Source organism: Lissotriton vulgaris, chromosome 7 (genome assembly GCF_964263255.1).
Source record: "Lissotriton vulgaris chromosome 7, aLisVul1.2, whole genome shotgun sequence".
Classification (NCBI taxonomy): Eukaryota; Metazoa; Chordata; class Amphibia; order Caudata; family Salamandridae; genus Lissotriton; species Lissotriton vulgaris.
The window spans coordinates 1,288,449,936-1,288,473,913 of NC_141695.1; the positions used below are offsets into that span (position 1 = coordinate 1,288,449,936).

A 23,978-nucleotide genomic window follows, 5' to 3' on the forward strand; every position below is an offset into this window, starting at 1 on the left:
CAACAACAAGCACGTATTTCAGATTGTTGCACCTCTCCATGTGGATGAAGTCGAGCTGCAAAACCTCGAACGGGTACGTTGGAGGCGCAAAATGACCCGCTGGAGTTGGTGTTCCCCTACCGGGATTGTACTTCAAACACAGTTCCTGACCAAATTCTCTGCGCATTTCGGGATACCACTATTCTGCCATACTGGGGCCAACAGTTTACAGATTCCTTTTACATTGATGTGCGCCATTCCATGGGCCATTGTCACCACTGCGAGCACTTATGCGTCGGGTAACAGCCATCGTTGGTGCTATGACAATTCGACCCAACAACCATTCGCATCCAATCTTCCCTTGCATTCTCTCCATTCATTCACCTCTTTCTCAGTGGCATCGGATTGTATAGACTTCACACTTTCAATAGTGTCCTCACACATACCCACGTCAGTAATCCATCTTGCCGGACCTACAACGTACATCCGACTCATTGTGTTCCTTGCAGTCTCCTTCGCGACCTCGTCGGCAAATGCATTCCCACGACCAACATCATCTTGAATCTTTCTATGTTCACTGCACTTTACAATCGCAAATTGTAACGGCAAGGTCAGTGACTCGAGGAGCTCGTTAACTAGCTGACCATGTTGGATTTTTGCACCATGTGACGTCAGGAACCCACGTTCACGCCACAATCGTCCGAAACTATGGGCTACGCCAAAGGCGTATTGGCTATCAGTATACACATTCACTCGCTTTCCTTTTGCCAACACACATGCTCTTGTAAGCGCTATTAGCTCTGCTGCTTGCGCGGAATTCTGGGGGATGCGTGCGGTCTCTACAATAGTGTGCAATGTTGTTACAGCATATGCTGCAGTCGTATCACCATTTGGCAACTTGAAGCATGAACCATCAACCCATAGAGTATCATTACATTCAGGAAGGGGAGTGTCCTGCAAGTCTACTCTCCCTTTTGTCTCTTCTTCTGTCCTAAAGCAGCAATCGTGTTTTTCAACCTCATCTGTCTCTGCCGGAATAGGTAGTAACGTGGCGGGGTTAAGTGTATCACACCTCTTTATGTGTATGTGGCTCGCTAATAGTGTCAGCTCATAGCTGGACAGTCGAGCGCTAGTTAAATGCTGCGTCTTTGTTCTGTTCAGTAAAATGTCTACTGCATGTGGGACCATAACGATCAGAGTATTATTCATGACTAACCCAGCAGACTGTTGAATACAGACAGCTGCTGCAGCAGTGGCCCACAGGCAACTCGGCAACGCCCTAGCTACAGGATCTAGAGTCGCCGAGTAATACGCGCATGGGCGCTGTTTGTCCCCAAAGGATTGTGTCAAGACTGATAATGCACAACCTTCCCTCTCATGGACATATTATGTAAAAGGCTTACTGTAGTCGGGGTTGCCCAACACAGGAGCCGAACACAATGCTTCGCGCAACTCATGGAAACTTGTCTGACAATCGTCAGACCAAGGCATAGGATTGGGTGTGTCTTTGCAGAGTAGTGTCAGCAAAGGTTTGGCCAATAGGGAGAAATTCGATATTCATTGTCTACAGTACGATGTAATGCCCAAGAAAGCCCGAACTTCTCTCTGTGTCCTTGGGGCACTCAATCCTGCGACTACCTGTATTCTTTCTGGGGTCAGTCTCCTTCCCTCCTTCTATAAGATGTGACCTAGGTAGGTCACTTCTTGTCGGCAAAATTGTAATTTTGGAAGGGAGACTTTATGCTTCATGTCACATAAATGACGTAACAACGACAGTGTTGCTTGCTTGCAAATTTCTTCAGTATCTGCAGCGATCAGTAGATCGTCTACGTACTGAATCAGAGTCGCACCATCAGATAGAACAATCGTATCGAGTTGTGTTTTCAGAGCCTGACTGAATATGGATGGACTCTCACAGTAGCCCTGAGGAGCGCGTTTGAAGCGGAAGCTTCGTCCTCCTAAATTGAAGCCAAAAATGTCTCTGCTCTCCTCGGCGATCGGGATGCTGAAGAAGGTGTTCTTCAGGTCAATCACCGAAAACCAAGTGGCTGAAGCTGGAACCATTGTCAATAAGACAGTAATGTCGGGGACGACTGGAAACTGCGGTACAACGATCTTATTTACTTCTCTAAGATCAATCACGAATCTGTATACAGGAGGCTGTGAAGGATCAGTACGCTTTAAGACAGGCAAAATAGGACTGTTACAAATGTTGCCTGTTGTTTCCCCAATGACATCTTTCTCGAGCAGATCGTAAATGATCGCTAGCAACGCCTTTTCACATTCGCTAGAGATCTTGTATTGGGGGATACGTGGCAACCTAACATTGGCTTTCAACGTTATGACATACGGTGCTATCTCCAAACAACCTACATCATTAGAACCAGTAGCCCAAAGTATATCCGGGAGGGATGACAATTCAGTCGGAATGTCTTCCTTTGACAAATACATTGGGGAAATCACTTTCTTACCAAGGGTAAGTTGTACTCCCGAAGGAGAACAGTACAAAGTCGCATATAATCTCTTTAACAAATCCAAACCTAACAAATTTTCGCCACAACCTGTTGTAAGGATGAGGGGTGCTTCTAATTCGCATGGGCCAACAGAAAGGGCCATAGGACTAGAGATCGGGTTTCTAACAGGGGCGCCAGAGAAACCTACTGAAACATTCATTTCGCCAGACAAAGGTGCGCCAGGAAGTTTTGAGTGCATAATCGAACTTTTCGTAGCACCAGTATCCAGCAGAAATGGCTCTGACACTCCTGATGTAATCACCTCGACATAAGGTCCATTCTGATCTACTGGGACTGAAAAACTCCCTCTCTTTGTCCATGGCTGTCCTAGCAATTATTACCCTCATTCTCGTTTTCTGCGTAATAGTCATCAGCATAGTACTGAGCTGATCTAGAAGACGCATTATTTTGTTGATCAAAGCTATTCATGGAATTCCGAGGCGGAAAGGAAGTGTTATTCTGGGGGAAATTTCCACGACCCCTACCCCTAGGAGCCTGTTGAACACCTCTACCTCGTGCACCAGAAGCTCCAGAGGCACCAATAAGACGTTGTGCCAGAGCTGGACAATTATTCTTGAAATTACCCTCTTCTTTGCAATAGGCACACTGATTCGGGCCGTATGGTAAACGCTGATGGGAAAACTCGTTTCCTTGCGTGTTTCTCGAATACTGCTGTGGTCGTTGATAATTGGGCTGACTAGGTGTGCGAGGCGGGTAGGCTTGCTGGAGAAGAGCTTTGGTCTTTAAATCTTTAGGCTTTTTGTCTGCCTTATCTAGCTCGTCCTTGCGCCTATTTTCGTAGTACTGGGCTGTGGCTAAAATCTGTGCTGACATGGAAACAGCCCAAGCACTCTCTGAATCTTTCAATTTATTACACAGTTCGGGAAGCAGATTATGTACGAACTTGTCTATGAACGATCTTTGGCCACCCTCGGTAGCCATATCCTGACCACTATGATCGACGAAAGTCTCTTCAAATCTCGTGAAAAAGTCAGACACATTCTCATCTTTCTTCTGCTTGCACGCAGATAACTTATCCCAATTGACACGTAACTCGGGCATTAAGGTCTTCATGTACGTGATAATTCTACCGGGAAGTTCAGCTACTAAAGGCTCTGGTTTAGAACCACCAACTTGTCTAGCATCTGTAGCAGCAATATTAGCCCAAGAGTCACCTAGTTCTTGATCATAATCTGTATGGCGGATCTTACTCCATAAAAGCTGTGGAACGACGTTCCCAAACAGCATGTCTACATCTGCTAAATTCATTATACATGAGCTGGCAGTCTGTGATAACTCCTTATAATACCCTGCAGGATTTTTACGTGGATCAGGTAATGTCTGCTTGAGTGCTAACACTTCAGATCTTTTCCAGGGGACATGTACCCATACACGCTGGAAATGCGGTGGAACAGGTGGATGTGCATTCGCATCACCTTCCCTCCAAACTGGAGGAACTTCTCTCATGGGGTACTGTCGTGCCTTTTTCCTACCTGACAAATCATCCTCATAAAGTGATCTAGACCCATTTCCCTTACTCCTATAGGATAATAACAGATCTATTGCTTTTTCAACATCGGCACCTACAATCATGCCTTCATAGAATTTGAAACGCATACAAAATAATTCCTGCATTTTGCGTTTGGGATCATTTGTTTCCAAATCTTCGCAAAGATATACACACATCTCTTCGAATATGTATCTCTGAGTGGGTGCATCCCATTGTCGGAAGACTTCCATAACAGACTGAACATCATATCTAACAGTGTCAGTAACCCATTTGCGTGCTAACTCATTCAGCACTTCTCTTTCCTCATAATCAGGCAGTTGACTACGCAACTGTCTACGTCCTGTTTTAGGGGTCGTTTTAGGCGACCCAAAGAAAGGTGAGAACAGACCAGTCACAGTACTTGCCACTCTCTGTCGAACGGAAGGAGAAGCTTGCGGAGAGGCAGATGCGCCAGAAAAGACAGGCTGATGTAAAGAGGAAGTCGAAGCAACAGCAGAAGAAGTCGAGGCAGTGGCAGAAGTAGTATCAGGATAAATAGTTGGAGCAGTAGGCAAGGTTGTAGAAGAAGTAGACGGAGTATGTAGCAAAGGCGGCGGCCCTTGAGAAGGCTGCGCCGGAGAAGTAGGAACCAGCTGAAGAGGAGCTGGTGCTTGTGCAAGAGCTGCTTTTCGTGCGCCAGGGCGCGGTATAACAATACGCTTCGGGGGTCCAACAATACTCGATGTATATGGGGGTGGTGAGTTCAATAAATGGGACATTAATGGATCTTTCTCGGATGTTCCTTTTGAATCTTGTCCTTCATGGGGCAACATCGGGTAACATTTATCTACTGCTAGTTTCTTGCTTCTAAGCATTTGTTCATTTTCCTGCTCTTCCTCATTATCCCTGTATGCGATGGCGGCTTGCACCATCGACATACCTCTTTTATTCTTCTTAGCTAATTTTATTTCTTTCTGTTTGGCTTCTTTGCGCCATAAGCGAAAAGAGTCAAACATCGCCGGCCGGGCTTTCTTCTTAAACAGTTTGACCTCGAGGTTATCTAAAACTTCTGAGTCAAAACTACCATATTGGGGCCATTTTAAAACACCATCCTTGCGGGTGTATTTTATCCATACCTCATTATATGTGATAGGGCCTACTCCGTGCTTTATATATAACTCATATGTTGGAGTTCCAATCGGAGGAACCGGACACGAATCCTCTAATCGGGAGTCCTTACTACAACCAAGACAAAACAAGTTTCCAAGTCTGCTAAGACCAGGCATCTTTGCTCACTAGTCTAGCTTCAAACTTCAAGGGATTATCTAACTATGATATTTTCGTGAATACACGAATCCCTCGGTTTTGGCGCTTGCAAGTTCCAAACAGAGTGTACCTCAAGGATACCAAAGACTAAGAACAAACTAAGGACTAGGAGACGCTCCACTTATACTTAACTGAAGTATTGAAGATCGGTGATGTCACTAGAAGACTCGTCTATCGTTTCGCTCTACCAAGGATCACTGGGTCCAAAACAGGGCGATCGTCAGGGCAGCAGTCCTTCGTAGCCGTCGGGATGCGGGGAACCTCGCAGCAAAGACCTTCGGAACCACGTCGACATACAGGGGTCGCTGAAGTGGCTGGCCGTCCTCTGGAATTTTCACACGAAGCTCCTCACGAACATCTGGCTTGGACCGTCACCGCTTGATACCACCCCGAGTTGGGTGCCAACTGAGGTTCCGGGTTTTTAGGAACCCGGAGGTGCCAGGGGATCACACCCGAAGACCTCTGAGTTCTCCCTGTTCCGGACCACAGAAACCAAGAGTCTTCTAGGTGAAGTCAAAGATCAGGTTTTATTGGCTGCAACCAAGTAACATGTGTCCTAGAAGTACGACAGCACGGGCCGTAAGTTCTCAGGAGACTGTTCGTTTTTACAGAACCAGCCTTCTCCTTTTATACACAGTTTTACACTTCAGGCAAGAATTCTTGAGTTTATGGTATGGTCATAGACATATTTACACAATAGAGCAAAACGCGAAGTCATGACGGCCAACCCATATTTTAGATGTCCAGTTTGTGATAGATGACCCAGCCCAGCCTGGAATTACAATCAGATATCGATGAAAACCCCAATAAAACAGGGCACCTCCTTGTCATAAAACTGGCCATAAACGAGGAACATGGACAGGTGTATGTGTGCAGAAAACATGGTCTGTAGGTGGTGAATGGTTTATGGCGTGTTGTGCTTTGATGATATCTTACTCGGCCACTGGGCGAGGAGCTGCCCAAACAGGTTTGGCTGGAGGCGGTAGAGTCAGTTCGGCCAGGTCATGGGGAAGTCAGCTAAGGTGGACGTGTCCTTTCAGATCAAGCTCGACCTTAATCAATTGACTTATATGAGGGCAAGGCATAAGATGGATGCCGTTCACAAAATGGAGTCCGAGGGTTTGGAACGGAAACCATGATTTAGGGGTGTTAGCATCGCCCAATCATGCCGCAAATGCACAGGGATAATGTCCTAATCATTACCGGTCTGCCGATACCAAATTCGTCATGGTACGATGACATTTTGTGACACGAGTGTTGGACCTCGGTACCATATCACAGCAAGATCCGGAATTCCAGAACCACAGAGATTGTGAACGGGGACCCTGAATCTACCACCATTGATATCTGGACCCCCCGATGGTCAACAAACAGGATGGTTTCTTTCTAGATTGCACTCTATGCCCCAGACTTGTTCATCAATACACAAGATGCAATCTTCGTCCCCTTCCCCTTCCCCTTCCCCTGTTTCAGGTTCTGAGTCATACATGACACACTTCACAGAAACGTTGCTGGGTCTCCGTCTGCAGACTTTGCCAAAATGTCCTACAACTCTGCAAAAGGAGCATTTGACATGGAAGATAGGGCAACGTCTATGTGCGTGTGGCTGCCACACCTGTAGCAAGAACCCTACTTTTCTGGAGGTGGTTTGGCGGGTACCGTCGAGGTCTGTGTGGGCCACCTTCTGTATCCTGCTGAGGGGGCCGGTCTGTCACTGGAAACTTTAGTGTCACTTACTTTACAGACTGTGGGCTTGGTTTCTGTGACCTTCTTAGCCACTACGGCACATCGTTTGGGCAGTTCGGATTTTTTGATGATTGCTATGATCTCATGCAGTGGCGCTTCTCAACTCACCCACAGCTTTTCTTAAACATTGGTGTTGACTGTGTGCATTATTATTTGGTCATGCACCAAATCGTCATGAAGATGACCAAATTTGCAGTTGACAGCAAACTTCTTGAGTGCTGCGACATAGTCTTCCACAGTCTCTGTCTCACTTTGTTTCCATTGGAATAAATTGTATCTGTCTATGGCCGTTCAAATGACTGGCTGGTAGTGGCTGTCTACGTTTTCCAATGCATGCTGGAACACATCTTCGTCCGTCGCGCCTCTTGGTTTCTTAACCATGTTCTCATAGACCCTCAGCCCTTCCGGCCCTAGGTTGTGCAGAAGTATTTTCTTCCTGCGTTTGCTGGAGAACGCTTCTTCCCCTTCCTCTTCCTGGGCAGATAAGTAGTTGAGGAAGTACCCCTTCCAATCAGCCCACTTCATGGCCGGCTCACCAGGTTTTGGGAGGAAGGGCACTAGGTTCGAGAGAGAAAAGATCTGGGCGCGCATCGTGATAGGTGGGGGTGCACCTGCTGGAAGGTATCAGCAACCTAGCTGGAAGGTATCAGCAAGCTTAGGTTTCTGCAGCAGACCAAAGTGGCAGTGCTTGTGACTTTTCGTCTGAATACTGTGCTGAGTTGCCCAGACAGGCTTCCAATTGTGTCACTGGATCGCTGGGCGGGGTATTTTACAGGCGTATAAATGGCCCGCTGCTGGCTTCGAAGGAAAAGACTCACCCCTTATCTCTATTGTTTCCAGCTCCTGCATACAACCGGCTTTCACTTCAATAAAAATAACGCAAAACGGGGGCTCCCCTGCTGCTCTCACAGTGGAAGCTTCTGCATGGAGACAGTTGACATAGAATGCTGGGGTGTTCATAGCTGGCAAGGTTGCAGATTCCTTATGTGTGTCATTTTTATAATTTTGTTGTTTTTATGAGTGACACTCAACGACTATGAGTGACACTTTCTAGCAAGCAAAATCGAGCAATGTAGAGAAGGAGAACTTGTAAATATCAGAAATTACACCCATTTGCACAACGAGAAATTCTAAGATCTTAAAACTGTATCAAAGCACCAGAAATGGAAGGGCACTGTGGGACCCAACTGCACCAAACAGGATTGTTTCATTGCTTAATTGTACACAATTTTTACATTGCAGCAGTTGAGTACAGCTGTGAGCTTGAGGTGGAAGAAGATCGGTACTCCTTCTATGCACAAACAATGATCATGCAGAAATTGATATTTATATTTTATTCGAAAACGTTTTTAAGGTGATAAAAAAAACGCTACCCTTTTTAAAATGTGCATTCATCTGGTCCAAAAACAAAACGTGTATTTTCAGGGGGCCGTAAGCAGGAGCAGCTTACCTCAGGGTGTAAGTGCAGGCATACGCTTGTGTGCATAGGGTCCGGTGTGCTGCGTGGTGAGCAGAGGGCATGTCTGCAGCATTTCGTATTGTTGCCAATTCTTTGGGGGCATAGCTTTCACTGTCGGACTCTGACTCACGTTACTGCACCTCCTATGTGCTAACACTCCTTGACCCCCAGTGTATGGGATCTCAGAGTATTTCTTCTGTCTCCAGCCTGACTGTACTGGTCCCCATCAACTATTCACCTAGAGTGAGTGGAAGCGGAAAAGGCATCGGAGTCCCTGGTCGGTGCCAAGCTCTCTTGCCTCACTCGGCCGCTGGGGACATTTTAGCGCATAGCACGTCACTGAGTAGAACTGTACAACAGGCAGAATAAACAATCATATAGGCTGTTATCAAACCCCACTTTAGTCAACGCCACATCGGGTAGCAGCACTAGCAGTCCTGTGACCTCACCAAGGAAGGCCCACATATAACCCCATGAAACACTGCACCGCCCCTGTATGAGTCACAGTGACGGACCTTGCAGCACAATCTGTGCATAACACACAGATTAGCACAGCAGTGACTGACAGTACCACAGGGTGGCTGTGCAGTGCGGCGTGGGTGGTTCGAATGTATAGTGTCAGGGGGAGGCTGGAAGCACCCTTGCGAGACCATGGTGCAGACTTAAACAGAGCAATTTAAAGGCAGTAGGAAGAGCAGCTTTCAGAACCGACTCCAGTGTCCTGCTCTATTCAGACACACATGCTCCTGTCCCAGAGCCACCCTGCAAACTGCATAGGAACCCTGATTCATTTAGAACTTGAACGCAGTGCTGCTGTATTGTAGTGCTCCCGCAGTCAGTAATTAACAAACAAAACTTCTGTTAATGCTTGCTTGTTTTACGCACATACTTGTCACTTCCTGCTTTTGCTTGTGCAGGGCACCTTTTGTATTCTGCCATTCCAGAAATCAGCAGAAAGCATTCCACCACACCATAACCAAGAAAAAGAACATTCAGTAAAACCGAGAAATATGTGTTCCAGTTCTTTTTTTGTTTGAACACTTTGTAAAACTCTAAAGCTACAGGCCCTGTCACGCCTGATGCACCTCTGAGAAGCATACACACTGAGTACCAGCACTGGGCCTAGCTTCAACAACATAACAATAGAAATGTTTCTGACGCTAGGCCCTGCTGGCACACAAAGTGTATATTGGTCAGAGGTGCGTGGAACTGGCAGGGCCTAGCTTCAGAAATATTTCTATCTACATGTTGTTATATGACATACCTTTATTAATGTAATAACTGCACTTTCACAATTGCTTTATTAACCTTCTTGCTTCTCAAACTTGCTTGAAAATGCACCATTTACCCACTCTTTTTTCAAAATTTTCTCAGGGAGGACGAGAACCCCCCCCCCCCCCCCTCCCCACGAACTCTCCTAAAGATCTTTGGGCTTGCTCGCTGTGCTCGCTCGCCACAGTGAAATACGACAACAAGTTTACCCCCCATCACTTTCAAATGTCACCAGCCACCACTGCCTTTGATCCATTTTGTTACACCTAACCCGTTTTGTGTTACGCAATATTCAGGTCTTTCAGCCCATGCATATTTCTCACTCTTCTTGACGCTGAAATGTTGGCATGTATGTGGTTATTTTATAGTTATTCTACAAGCATTTAGGGTGTTATCGTTTTTGCAGTTCAACCAGTGCTGGAAAATGAGTAGATCCTGCTGGATCCTGGTTCCGGCAGCTATTTCTAAGAATCTTTCAACACGTTCAGTTTGGCAAAATGTAAGTAGTGATCGTTTTTGTCTATTTTAACAAAAGTCCGTATTAACGAATTTTGCAGGTCTAATCTTTCCTTACAGTACACCTTCCTCCCCTGCTATTGGTTCATTGTATGACGCACATTGGAATGTTGGTATTTGTTATTTATGTGACTTCAACACCCTCCTGGCATTCCTGACTCCGTACCCCCTCACAGCTGCATTTCCCTTTCCTCTCGCAAGCTCGTTAAAATTAAATAAATACTTTAAAATACAATCCAGTTCCCTTCTGTTTATTGAACTTCATTCTACCACATACATGGCGACGAGTTCGGGACGTGAATTTGTGTGATGGGCTTGCGCAGAGATTCATGTCGGAGCAGCTTAGTCAAATCTTCAAGGCAAGTGCTTCTGTTGCATTTTTATATAAGTATTTGGATATATATTAATTTAATTTCTCCATTGTTTCTCGGAACGACTGCAATTTCTGGAGTTGGATAATTCTTACGTTGTGTTGGTGAACTGCCGAAGTGTACTCAGAGCGGTGATTTTACGTGTCAAGCTTCCACAAAGAAACCTAAGGCAAGTTACGTATTACATTATTTTGTGGCAGAAATTGACATCGTGTAAATCTTGGTATTCGTATGTCTTCACAGCAAGTGACTGGATTCTGTATAGGAGTGCAGTAGCCATTGACAGTTGTTCAAGTTAAACTGTCATTCTTCGTTTTTCTCAGCTGTGCTTCAGTTAAACTGTCTTTCTTCGTTCGTCTCACCTGCGCTTCAGCCGGCGATTCAAGTGTTACGCCATGGCGTTGTCGACGTAGCTTACGCGACGCCATTTTGTTTTTGTTTTCTTCACAGCCACACATACGAGTGAAAGGTAAAGAAGAACAGGGCAATTCACGGAATTTATTATCGAAGGGCACAACATACGATCTTCAGTTTGTAAACAAGCATTGTGTTGTTTAATCTGTCAAAATTGATTTATTCATTAAAAAAGAGACTTCAGATCCCAAGCAGGAAGTTATGACTAGTGAGTCAAATTTCAACGCTCCAGCAGCATTTCTTAATGAACCTGGTAAACCGGTCATGAAGTGGCGCAGTTGGTACAGAGCTTTTGATAACTATTTAATTGCCATAAATGGTAAGAAATTTGATGCTGAAAGGAAAAAAGCTATTCTTGTTGGACTTTTAGGTGTGGCTGGTCAAGAAATTTTCTATAGTCTGCCAGATTATGAACCAGCCCCATGTCAATTTATTCCTTTAGATGAATTTCAAGAAGCTGTCAAGAGGCTTGTAAAACAATTTAATGAGGAAGAGAACATTATGGTGGGCAGACACCGGTTTGTGATGAGAAAGCAAGCTGAAAATGAGAATGTAGAGGAGTACATAGCAAGTTTGAGAGTGTGATTACCAAGATAGGGTAGATGAATATATACATGATCAATTGGTTTTCCACTGTTATGAACGTAAAATACAAGAACGTCTTTTAGCGTGCAAAAGACCTACCCTGTCTGAAGCAATTGATATTGCCATAGGTATTGAACGGTCATTAGAGGGTTCTAGAGAATTAGCAAAAGCATTGAGCTCTAATTCCAGTGTACATTTTGTTAATGATAAAAAGAAAAAGGAAATTTATTCAAACAACAAGTTTAGCGTGAATACAAATGTTAACAAATCTCAATTTATATGTTTTAGATGTGGTTCTCGCAATCACAAGGCTGATTCTTTGAGTTGCCCGGCAAGGGGGAAGAAATGCACAAGATGCCAAAAGGTAGGGCATTTTGCGGGTGTGTGTGGTACTTTTGGCCAGAAACATTTTACACCTACTAATATAAGTAGTGTAGAAGAATTCAATGAGAGTATGTGTTCAAACATTGTGTTAACCATTGAAGATGAATACAAAAATATCAAAGGCCCATTACGGTTGGCTAACGTGGGTGAGGTCCAACTTCACATAATGGCTGACTCTGGTTCGCTAATTACAATAATTTCTGACAAAAAATTTCTTCAACATTGGCCACATGTCGATTTGCTTAAATCCGATGTTAACCCCAAAGCTTTTGGGGAATTTGACATCAACATTTTTGGGTACTTTGAAGATATTTTAAATATTAAAAGTAGATGTGTGAAAATTAAAATATATGTGGCTGAACGTGGCAGGGACATTGTGGGAATGGAGAGATCTTGCAAAGTTAAAGATAATTTTAAAACCTTGTGCCGAAGACCCCATAGTACTTGACGAGGGTTTTATAACAAATATTGATGTTTCGTCTATTACATGCAAAAATGATAGTATTGCCTCTATTTTAAGTAAATATGAATCTCTTTTCGAGGACCGGATAGGATGTGTAAAGGGTTTTGTACATAAAATTGAACTTAAAAAAGATGCTGTGCCATTTAGACACAAAGTTAGGTCTCTACCTTTAACAGTCAAGGAGGATTCGAAATTATTACTGGACAAACTTGTCAGTGAAGAAGTTATTGAACCAGCAGATTCTGCTGAATGGATTTCGGGTATTGTTTTAATTTAAAAAAAGAGTGGAGAATTCTGCTTGTGCGCTGATCTGAGATCACTTAACAAAAACATTTTGGTGGATTGCTTTCCCCTGCCCAAGATTCAGGAAATTTTGGCTGTGTGATGAGGGGGACCCGGATGACCCTATGCGACATGACGTTCAACAACCACCCTTGAACAAAACCCTATTGCTTTCACCCTTTTCTAACCAGCAACTGGAAAACTGGAAAGGAAATGAGGACATTCCAAGCAGATCCGAGACTGGCTTCCAAGAAGAACACTGTTTCTTTAATTGGGCAGAACTCGAACCAAACCACGCCCACGAGTTCGATGTAAAACCCAGCATTGAACACACACTGGTGTGTTCATCACCCGGAGGCGGAGTAGTTGGTTGGAGAGACGAGGAGAGCGACGGAGCGGAGTGGAGTACGGGAGCAGAGAAGGAGAAGACGACCGGAGAAGAGCCTGGAGCAGGCAGGGGAGATGCCGGAGGAGCCTGAAACCTCGAGGAGGAGGAGGCAACCGGAGGCGAGCAGAGAGAGAGAGCAGACGACTACAGAGACAAGCCAGGAGGCCAACGAGAAGGCGCTTTGCCCAGCCACACTTCAAGGGAAGTGTGGCTCTCGCAGGTACAGTCATGCTTTGCGGGCTGGGCGGGACGTAGATGGGCTAAACCTCCCTGAAACTTCACACGGCTTTCCTCTGCACTAACCACCACCCCCCCCCCCCCCCCCCCCCCCCTTTTCACTGAACCGGCACCATAGGACTCAGGGGTTTGGCTGTGCATGTGTGACCCTCACTCCCTTCCCTAAGCATTGTGAACAAAAGCACCAGGACTAAACCCTGTCCTACATCTCTTTTCTTTTCACATACCGCGACCCCGAGTTGGAAGGCAACACGGCTGAATACGGGACTACCAGTCCCAGAAGTCCCCGGGAAAGGAGAGGAACCGGAACAGAGAGACGCAAGGACAGACCGTCTGCCGCGGAGACAGAGCCCAAAATCCCCCTACCCCACTACCAGAGGGTAATTCAGCGCAGACGCATCCTAAAAACAATAAAGCCTGCATTACCCCCAGTACCTGTCTATGTGAGTCTGTTCCCACGCCTACAGGCTGGCACTGCAGGTTCTAAATATTTTTCACTTATCGATCTCAGGTCAGCGTACCATCAGGTCAAGCTTGACGATGAATCTAGAGAATTGACAGCGTTTATCACTCCCCTTGGAGCTTTCAGATACATATGATTACCTTTTGGTCTGGCATCTTCAGCTAGCGTTTTCCAAAAGCTAATGGAAAATATGTTCGGGGGAATGGTAGGCGTCCAGAAGTTTCAGGATGACATTCTCATTCATGCAGAGTCTGTAAGTGAACACAAAACTATTTTGGATTCTGTACTTGGTAAGTTACGAGAGAGGGGTATGAATGTATCTAAGAGCAAATGCGAATTTCTTAAAACTGAATTGGAGTATTTGGGCCATGTTCTTAGCAGTGAAGGTATCAAACCGAAAATGAGAGGGGTATGAATGTATCTAAGAGCAAATGCGAATTTCTTAAAACTGAATTGGAGTATTTGGGCCATGTTCTTAGCAGTGAAGGTATCAAACCGAAAATGAATTTAGTTAAGGCTATCTCTGATGCTCCTAAACCTGGAGATAGGGATTCGTTGAGGTCATTTTTAGGACTCAGCGAATATTATTCTAGATTTATAGAAAACTATGGCAATTTAGTCGAGCCTTTGAGAGCTCTTTTACGCAAAGGTCAACAATTTATATGGGAAATGCAACATGATGATTCATTTTCAGAAATTAAAAAGTCTATTGTAAATGCACCCACTTTGAAGCCGTTTGACGCTAAAGGAGACAACATAATTACTGTAGATGCCAGCTCAGTGGGTATAGGTGCAGTTTTTACCCAGAAGGTTGATAAGTGTGTTCACACAGTGGCTTTCATTTCACGAAGGTTGACCGAGGCTGAGAAAAACTACATTACTATCGAGAGGGAAGCTCTCACATGCGTTTGGGCAGTGGATAAACTTAAAATGTATTTGTGGGGAAAAAATGTTGAATTGGTAACCGATCACAAGCCTCTCACTTTCATGTTTGATGGGTACGGGAGAGGCAAAGGAAAGGCTTCGGCCAGGTTGGTGAGGTTACTTGCTAAGTTGCAAGAGTACAATTTCTCTATAAGGCATATTTCAGGTAAGGACAACATCAGAGCTGATTTTCTTTCCAGGTTGTCCACTGACAGTTCTGAGATTCAGAATGAGGAGGAAACAGAGTGTGTAGTGTCATCTATAGCCAGCTTTCAGAAGACTGGCAATGCAATGTTAGAAGAGGAATGGTTTAAGGCCATAGAATCAGATGCTGTTTTGATGAAAGTTAAAAGTTACATGTCTAATAATTGGCCTCCGGTTCGCAATCTTTCTTCAGAAGTCAAAATATTCTTTCAAGTATCTGATGAGTTAAGTATTGTTGACGGGTTTCTCATGAGGGGTGATTTAATGGTTCCCCCATATAAACTTAGAAACGAATTAAAAGCTACAGCTCATAGATCCCACTTAGGTGCCACCATGACCAAGAAAAGATTAAAGGAACAGTATAGGTGGCCCCAGATGGACCTTGATGTTAATTTATTTGTAGAAAAATGCAATGTATGTATTAGATCTGATAAACACCGGAAACCTAGGGTGCAGGAAACGCAACTTGTATCAATTCCAAATTCATTGTGGTATAAAATTGCTATTGACATGGCTGGACCATTTCAGATTTTAGAGCAGGAATCTAGATTCCTAATTGTTGTGAGTGACTACTACAGCAAGTAGATATATCACAAATTTGTCAAAACAATTGACTCAGATTCCGTCATTGACTTTTTGGACAATTGTTTTTCCATTGATGGAACCCCATGCATACTGGTATCAGATAATGGGAAGCAGCTTACTTCTAACAAAATGACTGACTTTTTGAAATTGCATGGCATTCGTCAGGAGAAAACTCCATTGTACTCACCGAAGTCCAATGGGCAAATTGAAAGAGTGAATCGCTTCATTAAAGACGGTATCCAATTGGCATTGGCTTCAAAACTTCCTGTGCGGAAATTCATTCAGGAGAGAGTATTTGCGTACAATTCTACTCCCAACAGTCTGACAGGATTTTCCCCATTCTTTTTAATGAGAGGAAGAAGATGTAATAACGAGATCGTTCCAAAAATTGAACGGTTTGAGACATATTTATCTGATACAGTGTCCATAAGCGATGATCAACTTCAGGTCAAGCAAAAGATAGTTGATTGCCAAGTTAAAGCCAAAGCTTATCATGACAAGGTGCACAAGGCCATTAACAAAGAATTCTGCAAGGGGGAGTGGGCCCTTATCAAAAGACATAATGGCCAACTTAAGTGGGAGTCTAAATACTTAGACCCTGAAGAAATTGTTGATGTTTCTGAAAGTGCCATTTGTCTCAGATTTCTGGGATGACGCAACAAGAGTGATGCTATAAGGTTGACGAAAAGTCAAGTTGAGTTATGGTTCAAGGGTGCCAACGACAAAGAGTCATTTGAAAGGGAATTTTCATGGCTCGATACTTATTCAGGCGAAGTTGATTGTGAATTACCTGTTCTTTGTGAAAATACTTGTGGTCAACCTGTTGAATGTAGCAGGGACGGCGTGTCGGAAAACTCTTGCAGTAAATCTGTTACCAATGTTGAGGAAGAGTTTTATGATGACCGTGCAGGTGAGGGACAATCGATCACTGATGGTGATCAGTGCCTTCCCAGTCTGTTCTGGTAGTTTGAGTGTTTACCATTTATTGCAGTATTATCCTTGTACCTGTGTATGGTACCCTTTTGTAACTTGCACACGTCACTTTTCTCTTGTAACTCACTGTTTTGCTACCTCACACATTTTGTTTGCTGTTGATACTTGCACAAGTGCCACCATTGCCTACGTAACGTTTGTTCTTGTGCCTCTGTGTCTAGCATATATTGCAGTATTATACCTCTAATTGTACTTTGTTTTCTCTTGTAACCTGCACATTTGTCACTCTTTCCTCCTGTATTGTACTGTTTGCTACCTCATGTATTTTGTTTGCTCATAATTGGCACTTTTACCTCCTGTAACTTATCATCTGCTTTTGTAATTTTGTTTATTTGTAATTTTCTGTTCCTATTGTGAAGCGCTCTGACGCCTTCGGGTAAAGTCTGCGCTATATAAAAACGCATAAATAAATGGTGAATCGGGGCCCGAATCCACTACACACAATATAGTTAGAGATAGTGTTGATCAATGCCATGGAGGTTGGGAAGGATCTTGTACCAGGTATGGCAGAATATCCAAGTTGCCTGTGGGCCTCAAAGATTATGAATTACATTGAGTTTTTCGTACCTTCTGTTTAAAAAAAAAAAACGGAGATGTTGCAGGTCTAGTCTTTCCTTACAGCACACCTTCCTCCCCTGCTATTGGTTCATTGTATGACGCACATTGGAATGTTGGTATTTGTTATTTATGTGACGTCAACACCCTCTTGGCATTCCTGACTCCGTACCCCCTCACAGCTGTATTTCCATTTCCTCTCACAAGCTCGTTAGAATTAAATAAATACTTTAAAATACAATCCAGTTCCCTTCTGTTTATTGAACTTCATTCTAAAACAACGAAGCTTTCAGGTTTATATACTCATCGCCGTCTTAATATGGCCGCCACGATTGCTATTCTTATCCGAATGCTCTTAAGCACGAGTACGAGGTCTTGCATGTTCCTTGTCAAATTATACCACTGGCGAACCGGAAGCTATTTCGGCCATCTTTACTCTGCGTGAGCGTGCACTGTTTTGGATCCGAGCTTTGCATTGAACAAGCGCTGTATCTGCCTGACCATAGGCTGTACCTAGCAGGGACGTCCTCCGCAAATGAGTCCTAGCTACCGGTAAACCCCGTGACCTGTGGCGCGCCCAAGGAAGGGTCTGTCACTCGTACATATCATCACAAAGTCTCGCTTCATTTTCGCATAATAAACATCACTCTTCCAATGTCCTAATATTCACTCGTTACATAGAAAAGTTGCCTCTTTTCCCCCCTCTGTTATATTTACGCCAACACCTTCAGCCCATTGTAAAAAATATGCCGCCTAAAGGTCGAGGAGGGAAGAGCCTTCCAACTCCCGCGGATGACGGATCCAAGGAAACCAGGAGTGAGTTTTGACCACTGAGTTTGTTAGATAGTTATGAGATTGTATTGTATTGTATTGTAATTGCATTTATATTGCGCTCGCTACCCCTGACGAGGTGTCGAAGTGCTTTTTGGCGAGTAGCACGCTACTGCGAGACCCTTAGTTAGAGGATTAGTGTTGAATTTGTATAGTGAAACAGGCAAGTACATTTTAAGTGTTGGATAGGTTAGTCAGTTATTTGGATGTGGAATGATAGCAGAAGGATAGAGGAGGAAAAAGGTTTGTATTTATATAGCGCTTGTTGACGCACGCTAATCAGGAAGCCCATAAAGAATTAGTGTGAATTAATATGGTGAAATATGAAGTCATTTCAGTGGTGGATATTTAGTCAGATTATTTGGAGTGAGAAGGATAGCAGAGGGATAAAAGGGGATGGAAGGTTTGCATTCATATAGCACTTTGTTACCCCACTCTGGAACCCATAAAGGATTAGTGTTGAAAATGAGTATAGTAAAATATGAAGTAATTTGAGTAGTGGATATGTTATTCAGTTATTTGGTTAGAGAAGGGAGGTGGCACGATTGAAGAGGGAAAGAGGGTTTGTATTTATATAGCGCTTGCTACCCCTGATGGTTTTTTGAAGCGCAAGTAGCACGCTACTCTGGAACCCATTAGGATTAGGGTTGAATTAGTATGGTGAAACATGAGAGTAATTTTAGTGGTGGATATGTTAGTTATTTGGATTGAGAAGGGTTGGGGAGGGGTAGAAAATGAAAAAGGTTTGCATTTATATAGCACTTGTAACCCTGATGGGGTGTTGAGACTCTTTATTGGCGAGTAGCACGCTACTCTGGAACCCAATAACGGATTAGTGGTTAATTAGTATAGTTGAATATGGAATTAGAGAAGTGAACATGTTAGTCTGTTAATCTTGATTGAAAAGGATAGTGGAGGGATAAAAGAGTGAAGGATTTTTAAACATTTTTTAGGTCTTGCGACCTATCAATGCGCACAAGCGCATTGAGCGGAGCCAGAATTCATGTCCTCAAAACGCTCGTGAAACCAAGGGTTTCGTTCGTGCGGTTTTCTTTAAGTTCACGTGAATCACGTGACCAAACAAGCACGCGCATCAGCCTCCCTCCCTCCCTCCTAATTGCATTTTTTCACAGCCGCACAGCACATCAAAGGGCTTCTCCCAGCGTGTGCTGTGCGGCTTCTCCTCCCCTAATTATTCATGGCCGGCCGCTGGCCGGCCGTACTTTCAGTTTCCCAGCCCACATTTGGCAGCTTCTTCTCTAGCTTTCGCTCTCCACCTAACTCGCCCATCTAGCTTTCTACGTACACATAGAAAACAAATACATTGGTTCACTTCTTGCTTTGAATTTCTATGAACGTGTGTACTTTGCTTGAAGAACTTCTACTTTTTTTCTCTTCATATTCACCGAGTTCTGGTACCTCTGATTCTTGATCAGATTTGAGGTGGTCTGTCTCTTTCTCGCGAGGTTACCTTTAATTTGGGCGCTCCTCTAAGAATTGACACATTTACAAACACCTGGCGGGCTGATTTGGGGGTTGGAAACTTCCAATAAAGGGACTGCACGTGATTGGGGAAAAAAATCATCATTTCCTATCTCTTTCTATTCCTGTCATCCCTTGGCGTTGCCTTTTCCACTTCTTCCCACCCGTCCTTTGTGTCTTTCTTGCCTTGCTGCCCCCTCCGTCTCCTATACTTCTGTTTGCACCCCAGCCACGCTCCGCCTTTCATCTCTTCTCCGTCCTGGCTGCTTTTTCTCTTCCCTGGTCTCTGGCAGTCCTCCCCTGCTCCCCCCTCTGTGGCTTCACTGAAGCTGTCTGAATGTAGGTCAGCCACGCGGCCTGTGCTCCTGACCCCTCCCACCTGTAGCCAGCAACAAACAGTATATGTGGTGGCTTTTCATTCATCTCCACGCAGCATCACGATTATTGAACATATATTTGTATTGATGGGCGCTTTTAAAGTAGGCTGCCTAGCAGAAATCAACATGGAGTACTGCGTGCAACAAACAGTATATGTGGTGGCGTTTCATTCATCTCCACGCAGCATCACGATTATTGAACATATATTTGTATTGATGTGCGCTGGAAGACCAAGCATTTTATTATTTCCACTGATCCGAAATGATTAGACCCAGGGCAGCATTGCAGTGTTAACAAGACACTAAATGTAGACCATGGCACATGACAGGAAGAGCTTTGAAAATTAAAAAAGATGAAATTGTGGCACTTAAAAAAAAAAAATTAAGTCTAGACAAATGAGGCGCTGAGTGGGATAGCCTATAAGAAGCGACGCTGTGCGCGGTCCTAAGTGCTACAAGGAGTACATAGAGCGTGTAGCCATGTACAGGGTTTTTCGTGCTTCAGAGTGTACTCTGCAGCAAAAAAGCCACGTGTGCACACGCTTTCAAAATATCGAATCTAGCGTAACATGGATGATGGACAACTCAATTTTAGATTTGATTGTGCAAGTTAAGAATTACAGTGCCATGCTTTATAGCATTATATCCCCAGTGAAATGTATATGTGCTATTTGCACTTCATTTTTAATCAGTTTTATATGTATGAACTATTAACGTTTCTCTAATTTCCTATTTTACCCATACCATGTCTCTTTTTACAAGAAAACCGATATCTTATTACTATCAGACTTTATTAGGGGTGTGTATGTTGACGAATACTGTCTTATAACTGTATTTTTACATTTACTGTGTAATTATTTAAAAATGTAAATGTATAAAAAAGATTGCATACGTGCTTTGAACTGCAAACACGCGTGGCGCTGCAGAATGCACATGAAATGCGTAATAAGATCGCAGTTCTGTTGCCGGGGACTGAGCCGATACCACTCTGACAAAATGATTAGACCAAAGCCAGCTCTGGCCACAGTGAAGGTTAGCAACAATCCAGGTTAGTAATCCAAGCATCTGTTTCCGACGGGCCGCCATATGCTGCTCACGTCTCGGCAGATGGAGGGAAGGCCATAAAACCCCCCACTCCACTTCAAAGCGGGCACAAGGGATTCTTCAGAGTTGAAGGCCATCCCCCACCCATAATAGGCTGCCTAGCAGAAATCAACATGGAGTACTACGTGTAACAAACCGTATATGTGGTGGCGTTTCATTTATCTCCACGCAGCATCACGATTATTGAACAAATATTTGTATTGATGTGCGCTTTTACAGTACGCTGCCTAGCAGAAATCAACATGGAGTACTGCGTGCAACAAACAGTATACGTGGTGGCGTTTCATTCATCTCCACGCATCTCCACGTTGCCAATAGGTCTCGCAGTAGGAAAGTTGGAGCTATTGGTTTTGTAAATGACAAAGCCCTTTATGTTTTTAAAATGAAAACAAAAAAAAAAGGCATTGTTATTTGCAATTGTAATAGCTCCAACTTTCCTACTGTGAGACCTATTGGCAACGCCAGTGCTTGTTTTTAGGTCTTACCAATAGGAGGAGGGTTTTGGATGAGTAAAAAGGAGTTTTGGAGGGGAGGAGTCAGAGTGAAGAGTTGAGAAAGGTTTGTTTTAGGGGATCGGTATAGTAAAAAGAGGTGTCAGATGATGCAAGAAGGGGTAGAGTAGGAGGGAGTCTAGGAAGGGTTATTTTGGCGATCATAGTAGTGGTATGTGGTTTGGGATAAATGAGAGAGTGGATGTAGGGGATATATTGATAAATGTATAGGATGAGAGATAGGGTAGTGCATTGAAAAGAGTAGTAGAAAGAAGTTTGAGATGAGTCAGGAGGTTGGGCTAGAAGATATATTGAGCGAAGTATAGGCTGAGAAATAGGGTAATGCATTTGAATTGCTAAATTAGAAGAAAGTGATAAATCTATAGATCCATAAGTACATTGATGGTATATAGATACATAAAGGAGGTAAGAATAATGTTTCAGTAGCGTGAAGTGGCAAGTAAAGGTACACTTTGTAGCGCACCTCTTTAACTTCTTCTATGCTCAGCTCGTCATGAGGCACAGTGCAGCTGCACTCATGACGAGCTGAGCTCGTCACGGCCGTTGGAACGTTGCACGTGGGGATAATTACCCCGCTGTGCTCAACATTCGAAAAACGGGTGTGGTTGTGACGAGCTCTGCTCGTCATGAGTGCAGCTGCACTGTGCCTCATGACGAGCCGAGCTCGTCACAAGCACAGCTGTGCCGCGCGCGGCCCCCCTCCCCCGCACAGCGGGGAGAAAACACCCTGCAGCGAAGGGGTTAAGTTTAAAAAGTCCATAAGTACTAGGATCTCAGGTGCATATTACCAAGAACCTCGTTAAAATTATCGCTGTTTTAGCGGCACGAAACTGCTGCTAAAATGGCGATAATGGGCATGCTAATATGCGTTAACTATAACGCATATTAGCAAGCCAATTATCACAGTTTTACCGGCAGTTTCCTACCACTAAAACGGCGATAATTTTAACGAGGTTCTTGCTAATATGCCCCTTATATATTTAGAATAGCGCATGGCTATTCACTAACATGTTCCCACGGGTCCGTATGGTCTGTGTCGTGACCGAGGGCCACATTGATGCCAGTAAGATATGAGTCGGGTTGTGTGTGAGTGTGGTGGTGGTAGGAGGGGGGTTGTATTGGCGTATGGGAAGCGCAGCTTGTAGATGATGCGAACAAAGAAAGCCCCATGCAGTATTTAGAGGGTCACATCATATCCTTCCTACGCCATTTGTCTCCTTATTTGCCATTATGTGATGTAGGTAGGCAAACTGCTGAGCGCTTGGATCTGTTGCCAGGCTCTGGCTCAGCTTGAGGTTCTCTTGAATCATCGAACCCAAAATGAACTGAGCCTTGATGTGGCTTCTGTTTGCCACTCACTCTCTAACCTCATGCGCCAATAATTAAATACAAAGCATGAACTGTCAATATAAAACATGAAAGAGAAACTCATCTTGTGGCTGAACGCACAATGTGAACCCCTAGAGAAAGCCTAGAACCAGTCCCACTTGATCAAATTGTGTGATCCTATGCAATTGTTTTATTTCACTTTTCCGCCTTATTCTTCTTTATCAAGTATGCGAGCATCTTGAAATACACAAGTTCAGAGTGTGTGCTGTGCAACACCACCTGTGTTTGATTTGATTAACCATAAAGTTGTTAGATGTATAGTAAGAACTTAAGCCAATCCCCCAGCACAACAACTGTCTTGCCTCTTAGTTCACTGGTGCCATGGTTGTCACGTTGGAGAATTCCTAAATGTTTGTGAATTCATGTTTGAGAACTATTATTTTTGTAAAATGTATATAAGCCAGTGATAAATGTTTTTACATGTGAACGAAATCCACTTTTTCTTAAAATTCGAAGATGTGTTAATCATATTTTTACATATGTGTTGCAAGATGCCTGATGCCTATTTTTACATATATGTATATATGTATGTATATATATATATATATATATATATATATATATATATATATATATATATATATATATATATATATATATATATATATATTTTTACATTTTATAGCCAGTAATACAATACGTAACATGTAAACCCAAAAAATTGGAGCGTGGTTAGGTAGATCCGACAACAAAGGGAAAGATCAGAAAGATTAGGGAAGAAGAAAAAAAACAAAGGGACCATAAAATTATTGAACATCATGATGTAGAAGAACTGGAACAGGGCTATTTTCATCGCAAGCTAGCCCTGATCCTTCTAAACTTTAAGCAGGAACGAGGGCCTCTAGTTTTAACAATGGCCAGTTCAGATTCAAATACCTGTCTTAACTGCACCTAAAACTCATTAACATTTGGAATAGCACGGTCTATCCACACTGGCAATACATAGACGGGCACATACAAGAATAATAGAGGACAATGACCTCTAATAGCAAGTAGCCTCCTGTTTAAACCTGAGGAGGATTTCCTTATCTGTAAGCTGGAACTCAAGGCCCAGTTGCCCTTTAAGCAAAGAAGAAAACTCATTCCAGAATAGCTTTACCATAGGGCAATCAACAAACATATGCATTAAGTCTGC

The 23,978-nt window shown here is 43.7% G+C and overlaps 1 protein-coding gene across 2 annotated transcripts in view; it reads left to right on the top strand.

Annotated features, from left to right (window-relative positions):
• Positions 1 to 17,572: 17,572 nt before the first annotated feature.
• PARP2 (poly(ADP-ribose) polymerase 2) overlaps positions 17,573 to 23,978 on the top strand; it is a 388,402-nt gene continuing 381,996 nt past the window's right edge. Inside the window, exon 1 of one of the 2 annotated variants that reach the window (XM_086931868.1) lies at positions 17,573 to 17,964. In XM_086931868.1, coding sequence (XP_086787994.1) covers positions 17,895 to 17,964 — 70 coding nt within the window. In that variant the 5' untranslated portion in view covers positions 17,573 to 17,894. The remainder of the gene's footprint in view (positions 17,965 to 23,978) is intronic. The other variant, XR_015297579.1, reaches the window with a different exon arrangement.